Genomic DNA, 22343 nt, shown 5'->3' on the forward strand with positions numbered 1-22343 from the left:
CAGAGAAATCAAAGGTGACAAAATATTAACTGAGTCAATTTTGCTGAAAGTTTTTTATTTTTTCCAAAATAAGAGTTGGGAGAAAATATATAAGTTAACTATTTCAATGTGGAAACCTATAAACAACCTTAAAATAGTTTCTGAACTAACCAAAATTATTTATGATTATTTTGGATAATACAAGAGACTACATACACAATGAAAATTCATCACAAATTTAAGTCTACCCATCTCCGCAGAGCTCAGAAGGTCCAAGGCTGGGGCTAGAAAAAGGCTGTGCTGGCTAGTGCCGCGGCTCAACAGGCTAATCCTCCGCCTGCGGCACCGGTACCCTGGGTTCTAGTCCCGGTCAGGGCGCCGGATTCTGTCCCGGTTGCTCCTCTTCCAGTCCAGCTCTCTGCTATGGCCCGGGAATGCAGTGGAGGATGGCCCAAGTCCTTGGGCCCTGCACCCACATGGGAGACCAGAAGCACCTGGCTCCTGGCTTCAGCGCGCGAGCTGTAGCGGCCATTGTGGGGTGAACCAACGGAAAAGGAAGACCTTTCTCTCTGTCTCTCTCACTGTCCTCCATGTCAAAAAAAAAAACAAAAAGAAAGAAAGAAAGAAAAAAGAAAAAGGCTGTGCTGGCCAACAGCCTCAGGAAAGAGACTCATATGGTGGCCCTGCCTCCTCGTGATGGCTGCTCCCAGCCAGAGCTCTGACTGCCTACACAGCTCTGCACTCAAAACAGGATCCTGACACCAAGCATTTGAGATGGTACCAAGTCGCGTGAAATTACAAACTGCTCTGCAGAAAACTAACACTTTACACCTGAAACGAAAACATGTTTTTAAAAACAAGCTAAATTTTTCAAATAAAAACTCCTATCATGACAGTGCTTTAATAAGATTTATTTTCTTCTATTATATAAATATAAATGCAAAGTCTCTCAGCTTCTGCTCAACCATAGACACACATCATCAAAACTGATCTTAAGATCTTTAGCATAAGGAAAAGATCAAGACAAGTATCATTTCAGTAAAACTGAACACAATGTTTCTTTTTCATGACTACTAAATTCTGATACTTGTAAATTATCATACCTGCAAGAAAATGAACAAAATAACCAGCATTCATCGACCTCATGGAGACTTCTAACATGGCCTTAGCCTTTCTTTATATACAGAGAGGTTTAAAAAAAAAAAAAAAAAAACTAGTCTTGTCTGCTCTAACAAAATAGCTCAGATGGAAACAACAAAAGGACAAGCTACTATCACATCCAAGTGGCCTCACTAAACTAAAAAGAAAACACAAAGGAGAAACCAGAGGTTTAAATCTTATTATGTCAAAATTGGGAAAATATAAGCCATGCCCCATTCCAAAGATACACATACCCCCTCATTTATAGTAGGAGACATTACCCACTAAATCTGTAATGCTGATAGGCCAAGGTAACTGGCTTTTTTCTCACCCACGTTTCTATGTGGAAAGCAGTTGGCACTTCACAAAGTGCCAAAGCCAAGTTAGTAATTACTATCAAATACTATGAACACAGAGATTATTAGTGAGCAGTCCACAGGAACAAATGCATGGCAGCGTCCTCTAAATTACATTCAAACTTTTTTATGAATATATTTATCACTATTAATCGCCATTCCTAAGGACACACATTTGTTACATAACTTATTCTTCAATGAATTTAGAAACACATACACATCCAACTGCATAAACTGCAAAATACAATGTGCATCACCTATTTTTAGATTTGCAAGCCTCTTGTATTTTTCTTAAAAGTTAGTAAATCAATTTCTTTCCTAAAGTTGTATAGCTGAAAATTTTCTCTTTAAAAAAAAAGCAATAAATGTACACAATCTCATAAACTGTTATAAACACTAAGATGTATATAACATAAAAAGAGAATTCCTCAAACTTGATATCTTCTTCAAAGGAAGCTATTAAAGAATTCGGTGCTTTTCCTGATAGAATCTTTTCTAAGTACTTTCTACATACATGTACATATATAACATTTAGTTTGTTAATGGTACTTACTTTCTCCCCTTTTCCCTATTCTCGCCTGTTTTTATGCCAATTACTATTTAAAACATTAAAAGAAATAACCATACCTGTACACCAAGCACCAAAATAAGAAAAACTGAATGAGTTTTGACTGATTCTTTGATCAAATTTTAGTTTATAACCAAATTCTTAAGAACTCAACAACATAAAAAAAATCTAATATCCAGCATTAGATTCAGAGATACAAAATAATAGCATAAGAAACCTAAATAAAAGGCATTGTTTCAGGAAGTACTAAAACAACCTACATGATAATCATGTGCAGTTTCTAAAAATACAAACCTCACAGGTCTGGTGCTGCGGCATACTAGGTAAAGCTGCCACCTGCAACTCAGCATCCCATATGGGCGCACTGGTTCAAGTCCCGGTTGCTCCATTTCCAATCCAGCTCCCTGCCAATGGTCTGGGAAAGCAGCAGAAGATGGCCCAGGTGTTTGGACCCCTGCCACCCCTGTGGGAGACCAGGATGAAGCTCCTGGCTCTGGCCTAGCCCAGCCCTGGCTGTTGTGGCCATCCAAGGAGTGATCGAACGATGGACTCTCTCTCTACCTCTCTCTCTTTCAAATAAATAAAATCTTAAAACAAAAAAAATCATATAGAACTTAACCACAAATGCCTTTATTGACAAAACACAAACAAAAAAGCCCTGAAAGGACACACACAGCTCAGCCAAAGCACATTAGCAGTAGTACCTCCCCATGTACTTACTTAGGCCTTTGTAAGACATAGGTTAAAAGGAATGTCCGCAGGGACTCGATGCTACCTTTTTCCAAGAGAATCCACTCTCGGACCACTGCTTCCATGATGGCTGTAGCAGCTTGGAAAAGGACATAGTCCACTTTACTAGTTTCTGAGAAGAAAATCGAAAACTTTCTTTAAACAGAAATTCGCATTACTCCGAACATTTTGCATTTATTAATTTAAAACAGAACTTTGCAGACAAGGAATAAGATGGTTACCTGTGCTTTTTTTAATCCAGTGACCTTGCTCTAGCACCACAAAGAGGTTAGTTCCTCTCAGAAGACACCTCAGGCAGGTGGCAGCTAATCATCGATCACAATTTTCACAAACTTTCCTCACCTCTCTTCAACTGTTACTTCCAAAGCATGAAGAACTAAAAAATAACACAGCTTTAAAAAAAATAAAATAAAAATAGAAAGCAATCAGAAAACTGCCTAAGAGATTCTCACCCTGTGTAAAACAGAACTTTGATCTGAAAAAATCTTAATAAACTAGGTCTTTGAACATTACTATTTGTGATGAGCCATGCTGCTAAAATATTTGTTTTTAAGTAATCTGAGTACAGCAGGATGACCCATCTCCAATAGCAAGTTCACAAACAGATACAACTGATTTTTCTCAAAATGTAGAGTCACTTTTACACAAGGTGAGAAGTTCTTGTGAATTTTCTGATTGCAATACTGATCAAACTAAGTAAAATCCCAAAGCTACCTTAGAAAGACCCAGTCTTTGCAAGTTATAGTATCTGAACTAAAAAACTGAATCAGAGGGAAAAAATAGAAAATCAATGCAACTTAGACATATTTATATTAATTTTCTATTTTTTCTTCTATTCGCCAACAGCACTACAATTTCCAAACAGTCTTACCAAAAGGGAAAAACAGTCAAAATGAAGTCAAGAAAAAGTAGAAATTTTCTGAGGTTCTAAAAAACAATCATCATATGAAATCCATGGAAAGTCTATGATTAGACTTCAGATTATTTGTCAAGATCACTGGACATGAGCATCTGAAAGTCATGACGGTTAACTTTAGGTATAGAATGGCACCTTCAAGAATTTTATCAGAAGAACACGAAGATATAGGCAACAAGCACACTGCTTTCTGTCCTATTCAAGCTCAGCTCATTTAAAAAATCTTACAAGCAGTCTTGACACAATTAGCTATAAAAATGGGAGAAAAAAGGTGTACCCTACATAAATTTCTATCACATTAAACTACTATGTAGGAAGTTTCAACATACCAAAACAAGTAAGAGGAACCAATTTGGATCTTTATTTTAAAAAGTTTTAATTATTATTATAAGCTATCTTAATATGATTTTTTTATTCAGTGAATAGTATTTATACTTCTAGTTTCCTTTGAAGGGCAATGGTATTTTAACAAAAGAACGTCCCATCTGTATATTCTACAAATGCTTTTGATTGCAATTATTTATTGAGTGAACAGATGAGAAAAAGAAGCTGACCTGAATCATCAGCTTCTTAATGTGGCTTCTAATTAAGATGATAATCAGAATTCACAAAAACTTAGGAACCTTAAAATATTAAGAAATCATTAAAACAAAGGAATAGCTTCTAATAAGATATGTTTAAAGTTCTAGGAAGAAACAAAAAATAAGGGTTTTATTTGAAGAGGATTTGAAACAGAAACCAGCTATATCTATTTAGCTCACCTAAGGAGAAAGATGGTACTGTCTCATACAGGTACTTCAAAAAATCTCTCATTCATCTCTTCTTGAGGAAAAATGATGGCTGCTTGCCTGTCTTCGTTTTGTATTGCAATTTTAAGGGCCAGAATCTTGAAATCCTTAACTATGGATTTTAATAAGGAAGTAAAATCCAAGGCACTCGCAGAAATTTAGAAACAGAAGTCCAGAAACCATCCAATATAATTCCTTACTTTAGTTGAAGAAACTGATGCCCCAAGAGGTAAAGGAGAAATCTGAAGTCACACAGCTGGCAAAGATTCCCTGCTCAAGGCTACCCACTCCTTATCATGTATGTCATGAATACAGCCCAACAAGCACGTCTGACGCTGATGAGTGATGAGACGTGCTTATTTCCTACTATTTGTGCTTACAGCCGAGCCTTTGTCCTGCCTTTGGAGGGCATGAGGTAGGGGAGCAACTATGAAGATGAATGATTTTCAAGAGACAAAGAGGTCTCATAACTCCTTTCCTTAGATACCTCTGGATGGGATTAAATGAAGAAATTACTACTATCCCCATAAGGAGCTGTCTCTAGGAACAAAGGAATCGGAGAATAGTAAATTTAAAAGAAGGGATTTTCCTAAGCTACTTACATTTTCTCTCACACACTCAAAAACATTATTAGCCTTCATAAGCTGTACTTGTGCATAATATAAATATGCAAGGGATGCGGGAGCAAACTCTTGAAACCTATGATACGAGAGAAGAACTTCACATGTCCGTATGATCCTTATTCTAGCTCTTTGCTACAAAAGATGCTGGAAACTGCCAGGGCTTCATGAAGAAACTCACAGTTCATCTAGAGCTTCTGAATTAACTACTCTCAGCAAGATCTGCCACTTCCTATGACACTGCCCAGAGGATTATTTTAGGTCACTTTGGCAGAAAACTTTCATTTGCTACCACAGTAACTGCCTTTAATAATAATCATGTAAATGAAGTTCATGTGTATCTTACCAGCCGTCTGACACTACACAAGGCCATGCAGACGAACGTTAAAGAAGGAAAACACTCCATTCTGATCAAAAAAGTTTTAAGAAAATGAAGACACAGATGTTCAGCTACTACAATGACTTCTGTCCAAAGCACAGACAATGTAAGCTCCGAAGTCTGTTCTCTTAGACATTTATGATACCTATGCCAACACCAGCCAATAAGTCTCAGAGGGAAAAAGCTCAGATGGACAGCACTACTAAGGACACAGTTTTCCAAATGCAGAGAAGTCAAAGTTTACAAGTGTAAGGACATTTTTGCTGGCTTCATATTTCATTTTGTTTTGGCTACTTCTGAGATAAAACATGAACAAAATCTTCTCTCTGAGAGAAAGACAAAGGAACGCTACAGTTAGCTCAGAAGAGTAAAACAATCCCTCTTGGTTCTATTTATTTAACAAGGAGAGAGCTCACAGGTTTGCTGAAGAAACACCCAACCCTTCAAAAGCTACCAAATTCCTAAGTGCCAAAGACATCTGAGGTGACAGTCTAAGTTTTCTGACAAAATGCATAAGCATGGAACATGCATACAAACACACAGCACACACAAGCATGCACACACACTGAGCAAAAAACAAAAAAATAAAAACTAAAATGAAAACAAAAGGATAAGAGAGAGAAATGAGGAAAAACAAGGAACATATAAAACTGAAGCTTAGAAGTGAAAAGGAAGAATTTAAGAGGCTAGAAAAGGGAAGCATGAAAGAGAAAGTCTCCCCTTTATTTGAATATATTTCCCAGAAATTCTGTAAAATGACATAATCCCTAAAAAGAATGTGAAAATTCTGAATTGCGATTGACTGCCACTTGTATGAGAAGTCTTCTTAGAGGAATTTACCCTTGTGTGCTGGTGGCAACTGAGTAAGGAGTTAAAAGATTTTCTGTGAAGTTTAGATGTAAACATTAATGTAACACAGAGCTTTGCAGTACATTAATGATTATGTTTGTAATACATGCACTCCACCTTTTAAACAGTTAATGTTTCAAAACCCAAACTGATTTTAAAAGCACAGCCAGAACAAGCAATACTACTCTTTAGGAGATTTTACCCAGGCAAAAAAAGTATTCCAAAACAAGCTCAAATCTTAACAAAGCACTAGTACTTCATAAAATATATATATATTCTAGAAAAGAGCAGTATAAAAATATGCTCCAATAAAATACTCATAAGTTAAATCAACTACTTCCCAACTAGTTTAGAATGACAAGTGAATTACAGTAGGAGAGTCAGATGAAACACTGATGGAATCCTTGCCAATGCAGGTAAGCATATGCCATGAAAACCAGACTCAAATTGTTTCACGTTAATAGTTTTACACAGTGGTTTTCTAAATCTGTTAATACTGAACAATTTCAAGGCAATAAGGATGAGCTGATGTATCTCTACACTCTTTACACTAAGTTTTAGTTTTGCTTCTTTTAATTTAACATTTAAATAAATATTCTTCACAGGCATAAGATAGCAAGTTATCTTAGTGCCAGAAACAAATCCACCTAAGTAGGAAACTGATGACTCAAATAAATAAACATAAATGGCTTCAGTTGAAATTAAAAGGTAGTTGCTAAAACTGTTCTCACAGTGTGAGCTACCTCTTGAATGAGACAGATCCACCTTCACCACTGCTGCTAGCTCCTTGCAAACAGAACACTGCCCTTTTAAACTATTTTAAAATGCTATTTAAAATGAGGTAGTGTGGTTATGACATTTATCTTATTGTTCACACGGTGCCTTTACATATTATTATATTTTCACTGAAAACAACTTAAGCAAGCTATGTCCATTCAGGCAAGTGGTATCATTATTCCCACATTGTAGGTGAAAAAGAAGACAGCCCAGAGCGCTATGTGACTCCCTTGAGCTGACAATATGCAGCAGGCACCACAGGCAACTCCATCTACTACCAGTGCTCTTTCCACCACAGTATAACAACTCATGTTTATCAGCCCTAGATCTCAAGCATTTTTAACACATAACTTTGATTGTAGTTTATTTCAATCTGGAAACCAAACTACTGATGACTAATAGATAAGCTTAAAATCACAAGAATAAAAGGTCAGATGTTTTAGTTCCTAATACTCAACTAACCAATTTTGTGGTTGCAGATGACTCACAAAGCCTTTCAGAGCCTTAAATGTAAGTTACATAAAAGATGGCTCCAACTAGAAAAAACAGCTAACAGCAATCAGGCTATAAAATAACAAACCAATGATATCTCTCTTTCTACTATTGAAAAACATCTAAGAGGCAGATGGTAACGTCATACACACTCTTAGAAAATGCCATCTTTGAACAAGAGAACTGTGATTTTGTTACTGTTTTGAAGACATCAATTCTATCTGTACGTTACATATAAAGAACTCATACAACATATTTGACAAAAGTAACAATCATTGCCTTACTTGAGGATATTCAGTGACAATATACCCATAAGTGACTAACAATCACTAAGCATACTGAGTATAGACTAAATGGTATCTCAAACAAATAAAAACCTATGGAAAAAGAACTAAAAGAAAATATAGGAACCTACAAAATAATCTTAATTTCAAAACAATGGGATAAGAGATATTATAGTACATTTCTTATAATAAATTGTCATTTTTGAAAATTATCAGAAAACCCTGAGTTTTTTTTCTCCCCAGCATTAACAGCATTCATGTTATGTTAAAAAATAAAACAAATTATTGAACACTGTATCTGGGAGGGAAAAATTCAAAGTAAAAACAAAACTTCCTATCTGGCTTTAAGGAATATCTTTAAAGAGAATGCAGTTGAAATGATTATTAATGGGAAAATATAAATGTACTACACTGTTTTTTTTACAAAAGAATTTAAAAAGCTAATGTCTAAGATCCGATTGTGCCAAAATATTTTTAAAGGGAATACTTACCTAAAATATGCTTACAAACTGCAAACGGTGATTTTGATTTCCTAAATGACAAGAATATGTGTTCTGCATGCTGGCGCTGTTCATTACTGACCATAGATGGTGGTGCCTTGAGAGTTAAAAACAAAAACAGGGTTCACTTATTTCATGAGGAAGCTTGACTACAATAGCAACCCTTCTACCAGAGAGAATTCCCTGAAGGGAAATAAATTCTTGCTTAACTTCTTAAGGAAGTATAATACTCAATAAATATTTAAAATATGGTTTCAGGAAAAAGAAATTCTTGGCAAGGTTTGGGTCAGAATTCTTTAAAGTTGCCTGCATTTTAGAAAAATAGTTATCTAACATTTTCATAATTCTTAAAAACATAACTGGCCTATTATCATCTTTTATTTCAAAATAGACACTAGTCTAACTTGATCTAGTTCAAATAATTTCTAAACTATTTAGCACTGATGAAATTGGAACCAAGTTACTAAAAACCAATGTTATAAAGCTAATTATTCAGGACTGAAGATAAATTATTCCTACTCAGATTTCTACAGTCATCCATTAAATCAGTATGATTAGGAAGAGTTAAAGTTTTGATCACCATGGCTTAACAGGTGAAGCCACTGCCTACAATACCGGCAACCCATATGGGTGCCCAGTCCCCACTGCTCCACTTCCAATCCAGCTCCTTGATAATGGCCTGGGAAAAGCAATGAAAGATGGCACAAGTTCTTGGGCCCCTTCACCCATGTGGGAGACCTGGAAGAAGCTCCTGGCTCCTGGCTTCGACCTGGCCAAGACCTGGCCATTGTGGTCATGTAGGCAGTGAACAGAGGACAGAAGCTATTTCTCTTTCTCTCTCTCTCTCTCTCTCTCTCTCTCTATAACTCAGGCTTTCAAACAAATCTTTAAAAAAAAGTTTTGAATTTATGGATCTCCTCTCTGAATAATAATCAGTCCTAAATACCATATTTCCACCTAAAGTCTGTCCAGGTTTTTAAATTCCATTTTGGTGTAACAACCTTTCTTCTAAAGACAATATGCTTATGAACCAGAACTACCTAAAATATACACTGCTATTATATGGTCTGGTTATCTCTTGACCTACTAAGACCTATCTGAAGAGAAGGGGAAGCGATTGCTTACATAGCCTGTGAATTCTCAATTTGGGAAGGTAGAGATAGATCACGTAAGGAAAATATTTTCATCATGCTAACCATATAAATAGAGGGAATCATAATTCCAATTACATCAAATAACTGAAAGATGAAAACTTTGCAATCAGGGACAGTATATCATAAGTTGTATTAATTATGCCACATTAGTTACACTAATTTCAGTCAAAATATTTTTAAACATATGCACATACCCTAAAAACAAAGTACTGTGATACTGTGGCTTAATAGAAGTCTTATAATTGGCTAAAGCCAGTAAAGCCAGTTGGAACTACTATTTCTAATGATATAGCACCCTCTACAGTTCTCTAGACAAATATGAAAACATTTTCATTCAAGAACGTTTTGAAATTCTTATTATTAATATTCTATTCAGAGCTAAATTTTTAGTAGATTAGATTGTGTACACGAACATCAGAATGTCTTTTGGAACATTATTAGCTTTAGAAACAATTTTTGATTAGAGAATAGCCAGCATATTAATTTGTATAATTATTTTGCCTAACTATACATGTGTAGTGCTTTTTCAGGATGATGATGAGAAAGAACTGATGATTCAGAATTTCCTGAGTAATGTAGGGTGATCTCCATTTGTAACAGTAACATGAGAATAGTGTTTACTAACGAACTATGTACTTAGTAGCGGACAGTCAACAGAGACCTTAATGAGATGTCCTGTAAGGACACAAACTCATCTTAATGAACCAAGGAAATGGTGGGAATAAAGAATTTGCAAATGAAGACAAAAGATTTACTTGTAGATGTATTAGTTATTCATAATATGTTATTACCAAAGCCCTTTTTTAAAAAAAATTTATTCTTTAAACACTACTACTCATGTAATATTTGTTTTTATTTGGCAGGTAGAGTTATAGACAGTGAGAGAGAGAGACAGAGAGAAAGGTCTTCCTTCCATTGGTTCACTCCCCAAATGGCCGCTACGGCCAGCGCTGCGCCGATCCGAAGCCAAGAGCCTGGTCTCCCATGCGGGTGCAGAGCCCAAGCACTTGGGACATCCTCCACTGCCCTCCTGGGCCACAGCAGAGAGCTAGACTTGAAGAGGAGCAACCGGGACTAGAACCCGGCGCCCATATGGGATGCCGGCGCAGGATTAACCAAGTGAGCCATGGCGCCGGCCCCCTCATGTAATATTAATACAAACACATATCAACTTGATTACCCAATTTTGAATCATCAATTCTTTCTCCACATCCTTGAAAAGCATCATACATACAAAATGAGGTAATTATGATTGATACAAATTAATATGCTAGGCATTCTATAAACAAAAATTGTTTCTAGTGATAACCCAAAAGATACTGATATTCACATATACTTAATCTAATACACTAAAGATTCAGGTCTGAACATGCTAATAGAACAATATCCCATTTATAAAATATCAGATTTTATGAATGTATTGTCTAAAAGTTTATTATTATTATCTAAAAGATTATATACTACCATCTAGTTGAATATCATCATACAAGCAATAAGATAAAAATACACTGAACAGCAGATCATATTCACTTTAATTTCCTAAAACCAAAATTTTTAATTCCTCCTTGAGAATGACTTGGCAGTGGTTTCCAAATAACAAGTTATCTGCATCAGAAAAATCCAGAGAAACTTAAAAAAAATACTTTCAGTCCCCTTTTGTTGAGAGTCAAAACCAAAACTACACATTTTTCCACTAAAAGTCCCAGGGAGTAGTAACCAATGTAGACTCACCACCTATCAAGCTACTTACCCTTGAGAAATCTGAAATGTCAAAAATTCTGCTTCAGATTCTCCATCCTCTTCCCTTGGCATTTTCCCCACAGGCCTAGCATAACAGATGCCTCTCTCCTACACCCCTTATGCCAGTCTTTATTTGTACTTCCCTTTTTAATTATTTTTTTCTTTATTAGTTATCTCACACCAAAGACTAAATCCCTAAATTCCTAGAGCCTACCATTAAAAAAGGAAAAGCCATTTAAGGATAACAACATTTATTGAGTACTCAGCATTACAAGACATTATTTTAGATAAGATAAATATAATATTTGTGGGGAGGGAGAGAGAGAAGGGTATCTCATTCCTACCAGCAACCATATAATGAAGACATTATTACCATTATTCTTGTTCTATAGATGAGGAAACTGAAGCATGGAAAGAGGCCAATGTCGGACTATCAGTAGGAAGCAGCGCTCTCCTGGGTTCCAAATATTCACAGAAACTACATTTACATGGTTCAAATTTATGAAAGAAGACTCATCATTCTTCAGGCTTGCAGGTAGAAAGGAAGCAAATCTCCCCTAAAAATCTTCCTGTAATTCCCAATATCAGGGTGTTTTCCACAGCCTATAAAGCTTCAGGAAAGAAATAATAACAAAGAGGCCTTTTTTTGTGCCCTGTTTGTTTTCTCATTGTCACTAAGAGTAAAGCTATAAAGAGCTTCAGAGATGACATCAAATGAGTCAGGAAAATTGGAAGTAATGCCAAGTAGCAGTAGATACCAGTGATCAATGCCAGTAATCTTCAAGAAAATCAAGGCAAGGATAGGGGGCCACAGAGGCTTGTTTCTAGGGATCTATACTAGCAGAAGACCTGGAGAGCTCCCAGGTTCCAAACTGAACATACTGGTGACGCTGGCTCCAACCTTCATCATCCCACCGGAGAAAAACAGCAGTGGCTCAGAGCAGGGTGGGAGTTGGGGGTGGGAACCCTCAGTTGGAATTGTGGAGATTACTCACTGATGAACGGATTAAATAACAAATTTAATATCTATGAGCTTTTTCTTTTGGGTGGAGGGGGAAATGTATGAAAGAAAAACATGAATATATACCTAAATGGTTTCTATTCAAAAAAACATTTCTGAGAGCTGACTACATAGCAAACACCACACCAGAGCCAGAGACACCAAGGAAGGAAAATGGTCCTTGCCTTATAGAATTCTAGGAGAAAGACAGGCACTCACTACACACCACATAGATGACTATGAATTTGTACTCTGTCTCCACTGATGGATTCTGGATTTTTCTCCCAGCATGCTACTAAAGTTCTCCTCAGTAATGTCAGAATCCCATCTGTTAATTCCTAAGAGATCTGCAGATTCTTCCTTTCTCTGGGCAACAGTAAGAACTTTTATTACTGCGGCTGGCCTTGTGGCATAGTGGGTAAAGCCACTGTCTGTGACACCAGCAACCCATATGGGTGCCAGTTTGTGTCCTGGTTTCTCCACTTCCAATCCAACTCCCTGCTAATGTGCCTAGGAAAGCAGCGGAAGATGGCCCAAGTGCTTGGGCCCCTGCCACCCACATGGAAGACCCGTTAGAAGCTCCCAGCTCCTGGCTTCAGCCTGGCCCAGCCCAGGCCAGTAGGGCCATCTGGGGAGTGAATTAGCAGATGGAAGATCTATCTGTCTCTGCTTCTTATTCTCCATAACTCTACCTTTCAAATAAATCTATCTTTAAAATACATATATATGTGTGTATGAACTTTTATTACAGTTAACACAATATGACTACTATTAATTTGCCACGCAGAGTGCTAAATACTTTACATACATTGTTTCATGTAATCTCGGCAACATCCCTGTAGGACTTACCTTCTTTCTTTTACATCTGGAGAAACTGAGATCAGAAATTGTTACTGGGCCATCTGTGGGGTGCCAATAAAGCTACTGTCTGAAAAGCCTAAATCCCATATAGGTGCCGGTTTGAGTCCTGGTTGGTCTACTTCCAATCTAGCTCCCTGCTGATGCGCCTGGGAAAGCAGCAGAGGATGGCCCAAGTGCTTGGGCCCCTGCACCCACAAGGGAGAGCAAGGAAGCTTCTGGTTCCTGCCTTTGGCCTGGCCCAGCCCCAGCCATTGGGTCCATTTGGGTAATGAAACAGTGGATGGAAGCTTTCTCTCTATGTCTCTCCTCTCTCTCTCTCTATGTAAGCCTTTCAAATGAATAAATAAATAAATCTTCTTTAAAATATATATTTACATATAGACTGAAATCCCAAAAAGCAGCAAGAAATAAAAAATTACACAAATAACAGAAGTAAATCATAATTTATCAGTGATCACTCCAAACTGTCTAGATAAGAAAACTAATATTGTTAGGCCAGATAAGAAAGAAAATTCAAATTTATGGTGCTTGTAAGAAATGCACATACAAAACATAGGGGCCGGAAAAAGAGGATGTAAAATGATGGAAAAAGACAAACATTCCGGGAGTGGGCATTTGGCACAGCTGTTAGGATTTCACGTAGGATGCCCACATCCCATACTGGAGTGCCGAGCTTTTGGCCCAGTCTTTTTTCTCTTTCTGAGTTTACTTCCTGCTAACGTATACCAGGAAGGCAACAGGTGATGACTGTCACCCTTGGGAGAGAACCAGAATGAGTTCTCACCTCCTGGCTTTGGCTTGGCCCAGCCCTAACTGTTGCAGGTATTTGAAGTGAACCAGCAAATGGAAGTTCTCTCTGCATGTCTCTATGTCTTTCAAATAATAAAAATAAACTTTCTTAAAAAGTGGTAAGAAATCGGGAAAATGATGAAATTACCCTCAGAAGGGGCATGCAGCGGCTAAATGAATCAGCCTGATTACATTATCCTGGTTTTTTTGTTGTTTGGTCCTCCTGCCTAAGGTACAGCATAATTTTTAAAGGTATAAGAAATCAGGAGACACCAACCACAAGTCTATCTTTTTTTTAAAGGTTTCATTGAACAATGTTGAGAAGAACTAGTTTTTTCACTTTCCACACCTAATAACAAAGAAAAAACTAACAAAGGAGGTCTCACAATTACCAGGCAAATTAGAAGATGACTGTGGAAAAACATACAGTGGCACAGTGTTGTCCAATGTGGCTAGCAACTACTAGCCACATAGGCTATTTACAGTTTAATTAATTAAAATTGTTACTATTGTAGCTCATCAGATATACTAGTCACTCTACAAATGCTTATCAGCTAGGAGCTATCACACAGGCCAAAAGTCATACACCACACAATGAGTTTGGTCAGTAATGTACCACATATGTAATAGGGGTCCCATAAAATAACAATGAAGCTGAAAACTCATTTTGCTAGTGATGACATAGCCGCCTTAACATCACAGTGCAGTGCATGACTCCTGTATCAGCAGTGACACTGGTGAACACACCCCCTGTGCTGCCATCTGTGTAAGAGTGCAGCACAGTTATATACAGTACCTATTGTTTGATAACAGTTAACACATGACTTACTGGTTTATGTGTTTATTTTACTACACTTTTTATCATTATTTTAGAACGTGTTCTTTCTACTTTAAAAAAAAATTCACTATGAAATAGTAATGTTCCACCAGCAGCAGCCTCACACATCTTGTGCTTACCACAGCTCTGGATTGCCTGACTGAAGGGCCAACCCACACCATCTATGCTGTAAGTCACTCTAGGACATGCACAATAACAGTGGTTGCCTAACAACACACTTCTCAGACTGTGTCCCTATCAGCAAGCCACGTGAGACTGTGCAGCATTCATACCACTGCAGAAAGAACTTACAGATAGATCTGGGCTCTTTCATGATGGTAAAATTGATCTTGCAAGTGTAATCTCAGACCTTGAGTCTTTAAATGACGATATCTTACAACAAGGCTTCCTAATTAAGGCAATTTTGTTACACAGGGGACATTTGATGGTGTCTGGAAATCTCTGGTTGTCACAACTGAGGCATGCTACTGGCAACTAGAGGATGGAGAGTGAGGAGGTCTGTAAATAGCCTGCTATGCACAGCCCTCATCAACACAGAATTATCCAACCTGAAAAGCCACCAAAGTTCAAACACCTGCCCTTGATGAGTTTCCTCAAACTCAAGAATCAATGAAAGAAGAATATACTTCCAAAGACAAAGAGCAAGTGTAGTATTCTCATCCAATCAGTCATTGTACAAGAATTACTTCTTGGGGCTGGCAGTACAAGCTGCCTGTAACAACTGCATCCAGTATCAGAGTGCAGGTCTGAATCCAGGCTGCTTGCTTCCAACCCAGCTCCCTCCTAATACACCTGGGAAGGCAGCAGATGATGGCTCAAGTACTTGGGCCTCTGCCACCCACATGGGAAATCCGGATGGAGTTCCAGGCTCTTGGCTTTGGCCTGGGCCAGTAATGGCCATTGTGACCATTTAGGGAACAAACCAGTGGATGGAAGAACTGACTCGCCTGTCACTTGCAAGGCCTTTCAAATAAACAAATCGGGGTGGGAGAGGGGGCAAAGACATAGCAGGTAAAGCCATTGCCTGCAACACCAGCATCCCATATGGGTACAGGTTCACTTCCTGGCTGCTCCACTTCCAATACAATGCTGATGCTCCTGGGAAAAGCAGCAGGAGATGGCCCAAGTGCTTGGGCCTCTGCCACCCATGTTAAGAGACCTGAATGAAGATCTTGATTCCTGGCTTCAATGAGGTTGTGGCCATCTGGGGAGTGAAATGAGTGTATGGAAGATCTTTGTCTCTCCCTCTCTGCAACTCTTTCAAATAAATAAATAAACCTTTTTAAAAAATAAAAAGGAATTACCTCATTACCCAATATTCTGTGACAAGAGCCTAAGCCAATCTGTTTTGCTAAAAGGATATGTGACAGTATTTTCATTTTTTATAATGTCTGTGTAAAACTTGATAAGGTTCATAAATGAACAAATGCTAAAGGTAGCTGTATACTTAAAAGTGATTTAAAAAAATCATTGTGTTGATCATTCTATTTTGTGGCTGGCACTGTGTAGTAGGCAAAGCCTTTACCCATGGCACCGGTGTCCCATATGGGTGCCGGTTCGTTTCCCAGCTGCTCCTCTTCCAATCCAGTTCCCTGCTAATGGCCTGGGACAGCCGTGGAAGATGGCAGAAGTCTTGGGCTTCTGTGCCTGCGTGAGAGACCCAGAATAAGCTCCTAGCTCCTGGCTTTGGATCTGCCCAGCTCTGGCCATTGCAGCCATTTGGGGAGTGAACCAGCAGATAGAAGACCTTTCTCTCTCTCTCCCTGTCTCTCTCTATAACTCTACCTCTCAAATAAATAAAATCTTAAAAATAAGTAACAAAGTGATTTACAATTATCAAGCAAAGAACATGTCCTTCTTCTCTTCATCAATATTGTGTGCCATTAATTTTTTTTAAAGATATATTTATTTGCAAGTCAGAGTTACACAGAGAGAGGAGAGGCAGAGAGGGAGAGAGAGGTCATCCATCTGATGGTTCACTCCCCAATTGGCCACAACAGCCGGAGCTGTGCCTATCTGAAGCCAGGAGTCAGGAGCTTCTTCTGGGTCTCCCACATGGGTGCAGGGGTCCAATGACTTGGGCTATCTTCTACTGCTTTCCCAGGCCATAGCAGAGAGCTGGATCGAAAGTGGAGCAGCCAGGTCTCAAACTGGTGCCGATATGGGATTCCGGCACTGCAGGCCAGGGCGTTAACCCGCTGCACCCCAGCACTGGCCCCTGTGTGCCATTAATTTTTTTCAAAAGTATTATGCTTTGGGGCCAGCACTTTGGCACACTGGGTTAAGCCATCCAGCATCCCATATGGACACCAGTTTGAGTGCTGGCTGCTGCACTTCTGATCCAACTCCCTGCTAATGCTCCTGAGGAAGCAGAGGAAGATGGCCCAAGTGCTTGGGCCCCTACAACTATGTGGCAGACCTGCTTGAAATCTGGGCTCCCAGCTTCCCCTGGCAGAGCCCTAGCATTGCGGCATTTGAGGAGTGAAACAGCGGATAGAAGCTCTCTTTCTCTTTGTCTCTCTGTAACTCTACCTTGCAAATTCTTTATATTAAGATTCAAAATCTTTATATTAAGAAAAGTGTTGGCCGGCGCCGCGGCTCACTAGGCTAATCCTCCGCCTAGCGGCGCCGGCACACTGGGTTCTAGTCCCGGTCGGGGCGCCAGATTCTGTCCCAGTTGCCCCTCTTCCAGGCCAGCTCTCTGCTGTGGCCAGGGAGTGCAGTGGAGGATGGCCCAAGTGCTTGGGCCCTGTACCCCATGGGAGACCAGGATAAGTACCTGGCTCCTGCCATCGGATCAGCGCGGTGTGCCGGCCGCAGCGCGCCAGCCGTGGCGGCCATTGGAGGGTGAACCAACGGCAAAGGAAGACCTTTCTCTCTGTCTCTCTCTCTCACTGTCCACTCTGCCTGTCAAAAAAAAAAAAAAAAAAAAAAAGTGTTATGCTTTGGTGAAGCAAGAGCAAGAAAAAGAATAACAAAGAATCTGTTGAAGATGCAGTTAATATCTAGAATCAATATTGCATTTTGACAGTAGGAATGGAACAACCAAAAATAATTAGAACCTATGAAAAATATTTAAAATGTGGAATTAGAAGAATTTATTTACAACTTAATGTATTAGAGAGAGGAGATATACATTTCCATCAGCACAGAGTTCCATCAAATAGCACTACAACAAATATTTGCATGCTTACTCTAATGTTATCTTGATTTATGTGCTTTGATGCAATGTTATCTAATACACTGAAGTACAAAATAAGAGGTAAGGTTTATAAAGCACTTATGTGCCAGGCATTAACCACTTTTCTTTTAGCATACATTAAATCATGTAATCTTCATATTAACTCTCTGAGATAAATATTATTTTCCTACTTTAGAGATGAAGATACAGAGAGGTTAAGTTATGTACCAAACGTCACATAGCCAGTCACTGGTGGAGTCAAGAGGACTCCAAAGTCCAGACCCTCTCCTATAATGTCTTTCAATTTCCAAGGTTTCTATAATTTTTCCACATATACTTATCAATATAGCACTACTATGATTTCTCTAACATCACCATCTTATCTGGTCACTATCTTACTGATTTATTTTCTAATTAGTTCTCTAATCCCTACCACAAAGCCACAAAATATAGGTCCATCAACTTCCAAAATTAATAATCTAAGATTAGGGGCAAATAATTTTATATTAAAACAGATATACACAGCCGGCACTGCGGCTCACTAGGCTAATCCTCCGTCTTGCGGCGCCGGCACACTGGGTTCTAGTCCTGGTCGGGGCGCCAGATTCTGTCCCAGTTGCCCCTCTTCCAGGCCAGCTCTCTGCTGTGGCCAGGGAGTGCAGTGGAGGATGGCCCAAGTGCTTGGGCCCTGCACCCGCATGGGAGACCAGGATAAGCACCTGGCTCCTGCCTTTGGATAGGCGCGGTGTGCCGGCCGCAGTGCTCCGGCCACGGCAGCCATTGGAGGGTGAACCAACAGCAAAGGAAGACCTTTCTCTCTGTCTCTCTCTCACTGTCCACTCTTCCTGTCCAAAAAAAAAAAAGATTATATTTATTTATTTGAGAGGTAGAGTTGCAGACAGTGAGAGGGAGAGATGGAGAGAAAGGTCTTCCTTCTGCTGCTTCACTCCCCAAATGGCCACAATGGCTGGAGATGGGCTGATCCAAAGCCAGGAGCCAGGTGCTTCTTCCCAGTCTCCTACATGGGTGCAGGGGCCCAAAGACTTGGGGACATCTAGTGCTTTCCCAGGCCATAGCAGAGAGCTGGATCAGAAGAGGAGCAGCCAGGACTCGAACAGCTGCCACAGGCGGAAGATTAACCTACTGCGCCACAGAGCCAGCCCCATTCCATAAACTTTTTAAAGTACCCCCATATTAGAGTCTAGCAAGGCAAACCACCATTCATTAATCATACAAATAAATGTAAATTCTCAACATTGTAGGTGTTATAAAAGAACTACACAGTTATCTGAGTATGGGAAGGGTGAGTTCCACCTTTCAGGTAGGCTAAGAAAAGCTTCCCTGAGAAAGTGACTACTAAGAGACCTGAAGATCAGGTGAAAGTGAGGAAGAAAAGCATGCCAGGCAAAAGGAATAGTATACAAGAGCCCTGAAGTGAAATGGAGGACAGGGTGAAAAGAAGCTGGTGTGGCTGGTGCAGAGCAGCAGCAATGGGAGAAGAGTTGCCCTGCTGCAAAGGTCCTGAACCAGTCATTCAAAGCCTTCCAACGAGCAAGCATTAGTAAACCTCACTTCAAACCTGGGTAACCTACCTCTGCACCCCAGCACGACACTGTCTGCACCGCCCAACAGCAGTCAGCCTGTCTGTATTTCAGGCCACGAATCACCATCAACTGCCCACAAGGTGCCAGACAAAGTTGCTAGGATGCTACAGGCACAACAGTGAGTCTGTGAGGAGCTTACATTCTAAAACAATCACAGAATCACACAAACAGTGTAACATCGCAGTTGCAATAGATGTTCCCAGAGCAAATGGTGTTACAATACAAAAATTTAGTCTAGAAGAGTAGTGAGACTTTTTGCTTTTTGACAAAGTAAACAACTACAATGAGTTTTGAAGAATTAAATGTTAAGAAAGGCAGGAGAAGGGTATTTCACATCAATGCAATACAAACATAATATTCCGGAATGAGTGAGATTAAGCACGAAGAACTTAAAAAAGCTCAATGTGCTTGAGTCCAAGGATGGCTTTCAGGGTGTGGGACACGGGCAATCACAAAAAGCCCCGCATTTACTTTGATGTGCTGCTGCTACCAATCTGAGATTCCTAACAACTTTATCTTGGACCTCATGTTTTGTGCAAGGAAGTATTTCTGTGAGCAGTGAAGGTGGGCTGGTGGCCAAGCGTAGGCATACACTTCTGAGCAAGCTTGGGCACCATAGGGCCTTCCAGGTGGTTGCAGTGGGACCTGAGCCCAGACTGGCAGCAGTGACAGGAAAGGTATTCCATATGAGGACAGTGCCAGCACCCACAGTGGAAGGCTAGCTCGCATGTCCATCCCCACAGCCTGCCCTGAGGCACCTGCACAAACACAACTCAGCTGCCTGAGCACCAAGGAAAGAGCTGCCAGGCTCTAGAAGTAAACTGTCAGTCACGACAGAGCAAGAGCACACGCACAGACACTACAGTGAAGCATTTCAGGGAACTACTGGAATTCCTCCAAGAGTTTAGAATCTCTAGCTTTGAAAATTGTTACAGCAAAGCAAATATCTACAGGCTTAGAAATAGAAACTAAAGAGGCCAGCGCTATGGCGTAGCTGGTTAAAGCCCTAGCCTGCAGCAAGCATCCCCTATGGGATCCAGCTCTCTGCTGATGCACCTTAGAAAGCAGTAGAAGATGGCCCAAGTCATTGAGCCCCTGCATCCACGTGGGAGTCCCAGAGAAAGCTCCTGGCTCCTGGCTCCGGATCGGCTCAGCTCCGGCTGTTCTGGCCATCTGGGGAGTGAACCAGGGGACAGAAGACACCTCTCTCTCTCTCTCTCTCTGCCTCTCCTTTCTCTGTGTAACTCTTTCAAGTAAATAAATAAATCTTTAAAAAAGTAAACAGGCATTTCTAATTATACACACACAAAAAAATGAAGTTAATTTTGGTATCTTGTGTATGACCTTGACAAATAACGAAATTATCAAAGAAAATATTAAAAATATTGCATAAGTACATCTAATGGTTAAGACAATCACATTTCACTTCAGAGCACTGGGTTCAATGACTGGCACCAGCTCCTGCAGACCCAAGGAAATGGTTATGGCCCAAGTAACTGGGTACCTTCTTCCACCTCCACGGGAAACCTAGATTGAGTTTGTGACTCCTGGCCTAAATCTCCGCTACTATAGGCATTAGCAGATGGGAGCTTTCTCTCTGTGTCCCTGCCTCTCAAATTTTTAAAAAGTCAAATTTATATGAAACTGATTTGTATGGAGTTAAAAAAAAATGTTCCAGAAGAATAACTGGCTCTAAATTTACTAAAATTGCTAATTCAAAATAGTCAGGGGGATGGGCATTTGGCATAGTGAGTTAACACTACCTGGGATGTCTCTGTCCCATACTGGAGTGCCTGGGTTCAAGTCCCAGCTCCATTCTCAATTCTAGCTTCCTGCTAATGAACACTCTATGAGGCAGCAGGTGATGGCTAAAGTACATGGGTCCCTGCCACCTATGTGGAAGACCTCAACTGAGTCCCAGCTTCTGTCTTCAATCTAACCCAGTCCTAGCATCTGTGGGCATTTGGAGAGTGAACTACCAGTTGGGAAGTCTTTCTGTTTCTGTCTCAGTTTTTCAAATAAATAAATGATTTTTTTAGTTAAAATAATCAGAAATATATAGAAAAGCAAACAAAAAACCATATGAGCAAGATAACACTTAAATTATTGTTTTATATAAAATGACATCAAAATTTATAACTTAGAAGTTTGTTACTCATAAATCACTATTATATAAACAAAGTAATTTTAAAGTAAAATATTTTGCACTTTATAATGTTTAACAGCAACTTTTTTCCTGCTTTTTGGACAAGGAGCCTCACATTTTTATTTTTACTGGGTCCTTCAAATGAGGTGGCCAGCCCTGCCAGGAAGTCTTTCTTAAAGCTGGAATATAAGGCAGGCTAAGGAAGCCAGCAAAATGAAACATGGTCTGCCAAGTCAGAACCTTTGTAGGTAAGACAAAGTAATCTGTAATCACCCTAAGATTAATTACTGTCATTCTAAACATTGAAAGCCCCTATTCTAAAAGGTTCAGTCACTAATTTTTTAGGAGTGGACCTAATTTTTAGCACAATTACAAGTGAATAGAGTCCCCATCCCTTCCCCAGAGTAGAGATTATTGGTTTTCTGTTAGCTCTTTCTCACTCAAGAGACATCTTCCAACTTTTTTGTTAACAAAGTTATGCTGAGGTAGCAGTGTTTAAACAAAACTGTAGTCATTGAATGACCTCACTTATAAACGTAAAACCACAAATCTAGCCTTACTTCAGTCTGAGCCATGACAGAGCTTTTAATTTTCTTGAGAATAAAAATAGTTATAGAATATTAAAGAGGATA

General features: G+C 39.4%; 1 protein-coding gene across 3 annotated transcripts in view; it reads right to left on the minus strand.

Moving 5' to 3' along the window:
- Positions 1-22343, minus strand: part of XPO4 (exportin 4) — a 115343-nt gene that overhangs the window by 83801 nt on the left and 9199 nt on the right. The window contains exons 2-4 of one of the 3 annotated variants that reach the window (XM_089304366.1): positions 8390-8495; positions 3015-3169; positions 2764-2905 (exon numbers count right to left, since the gene is read on the minus strand). In XM_089304366.1, coding sequence (XP_089160492.1) covers positions 2764-2858 — 95 coding nt within the window. In that variant the 5' untranslated portion in view covers positions 2859-2905; positions 3015-3169; positions 8390-8495. Of the gene's footprint in view, positions 1-2763; positions 2906-3014; positions 3186-8389; positions 8496-22343 lie in introns of all 3 variants that reach the window. The other 2 variants (XM_089304367.1, XM_089304365.1) reach the window with 2 other exon arrangements.

The sequence above is a fragment of the Oryctolagus cuniculus genome, chromosome 9 (genome assembly GCF_051225735.1).
Source record: "Oryctolagus cuniculus isolate XC-2025 breed Fujian yellow rabbit chromosome 9, ASM5122573v1, whole genome shotgun sequence".
In the NCBI taxonomy this organism is placed as follows: domain Eukaryota; kingdom Metazoa; phylum Chordata; class Mammalia; order Lagomorpha; family Leporidae; genus Oryctolagus; species Oryctolagus cuniculus.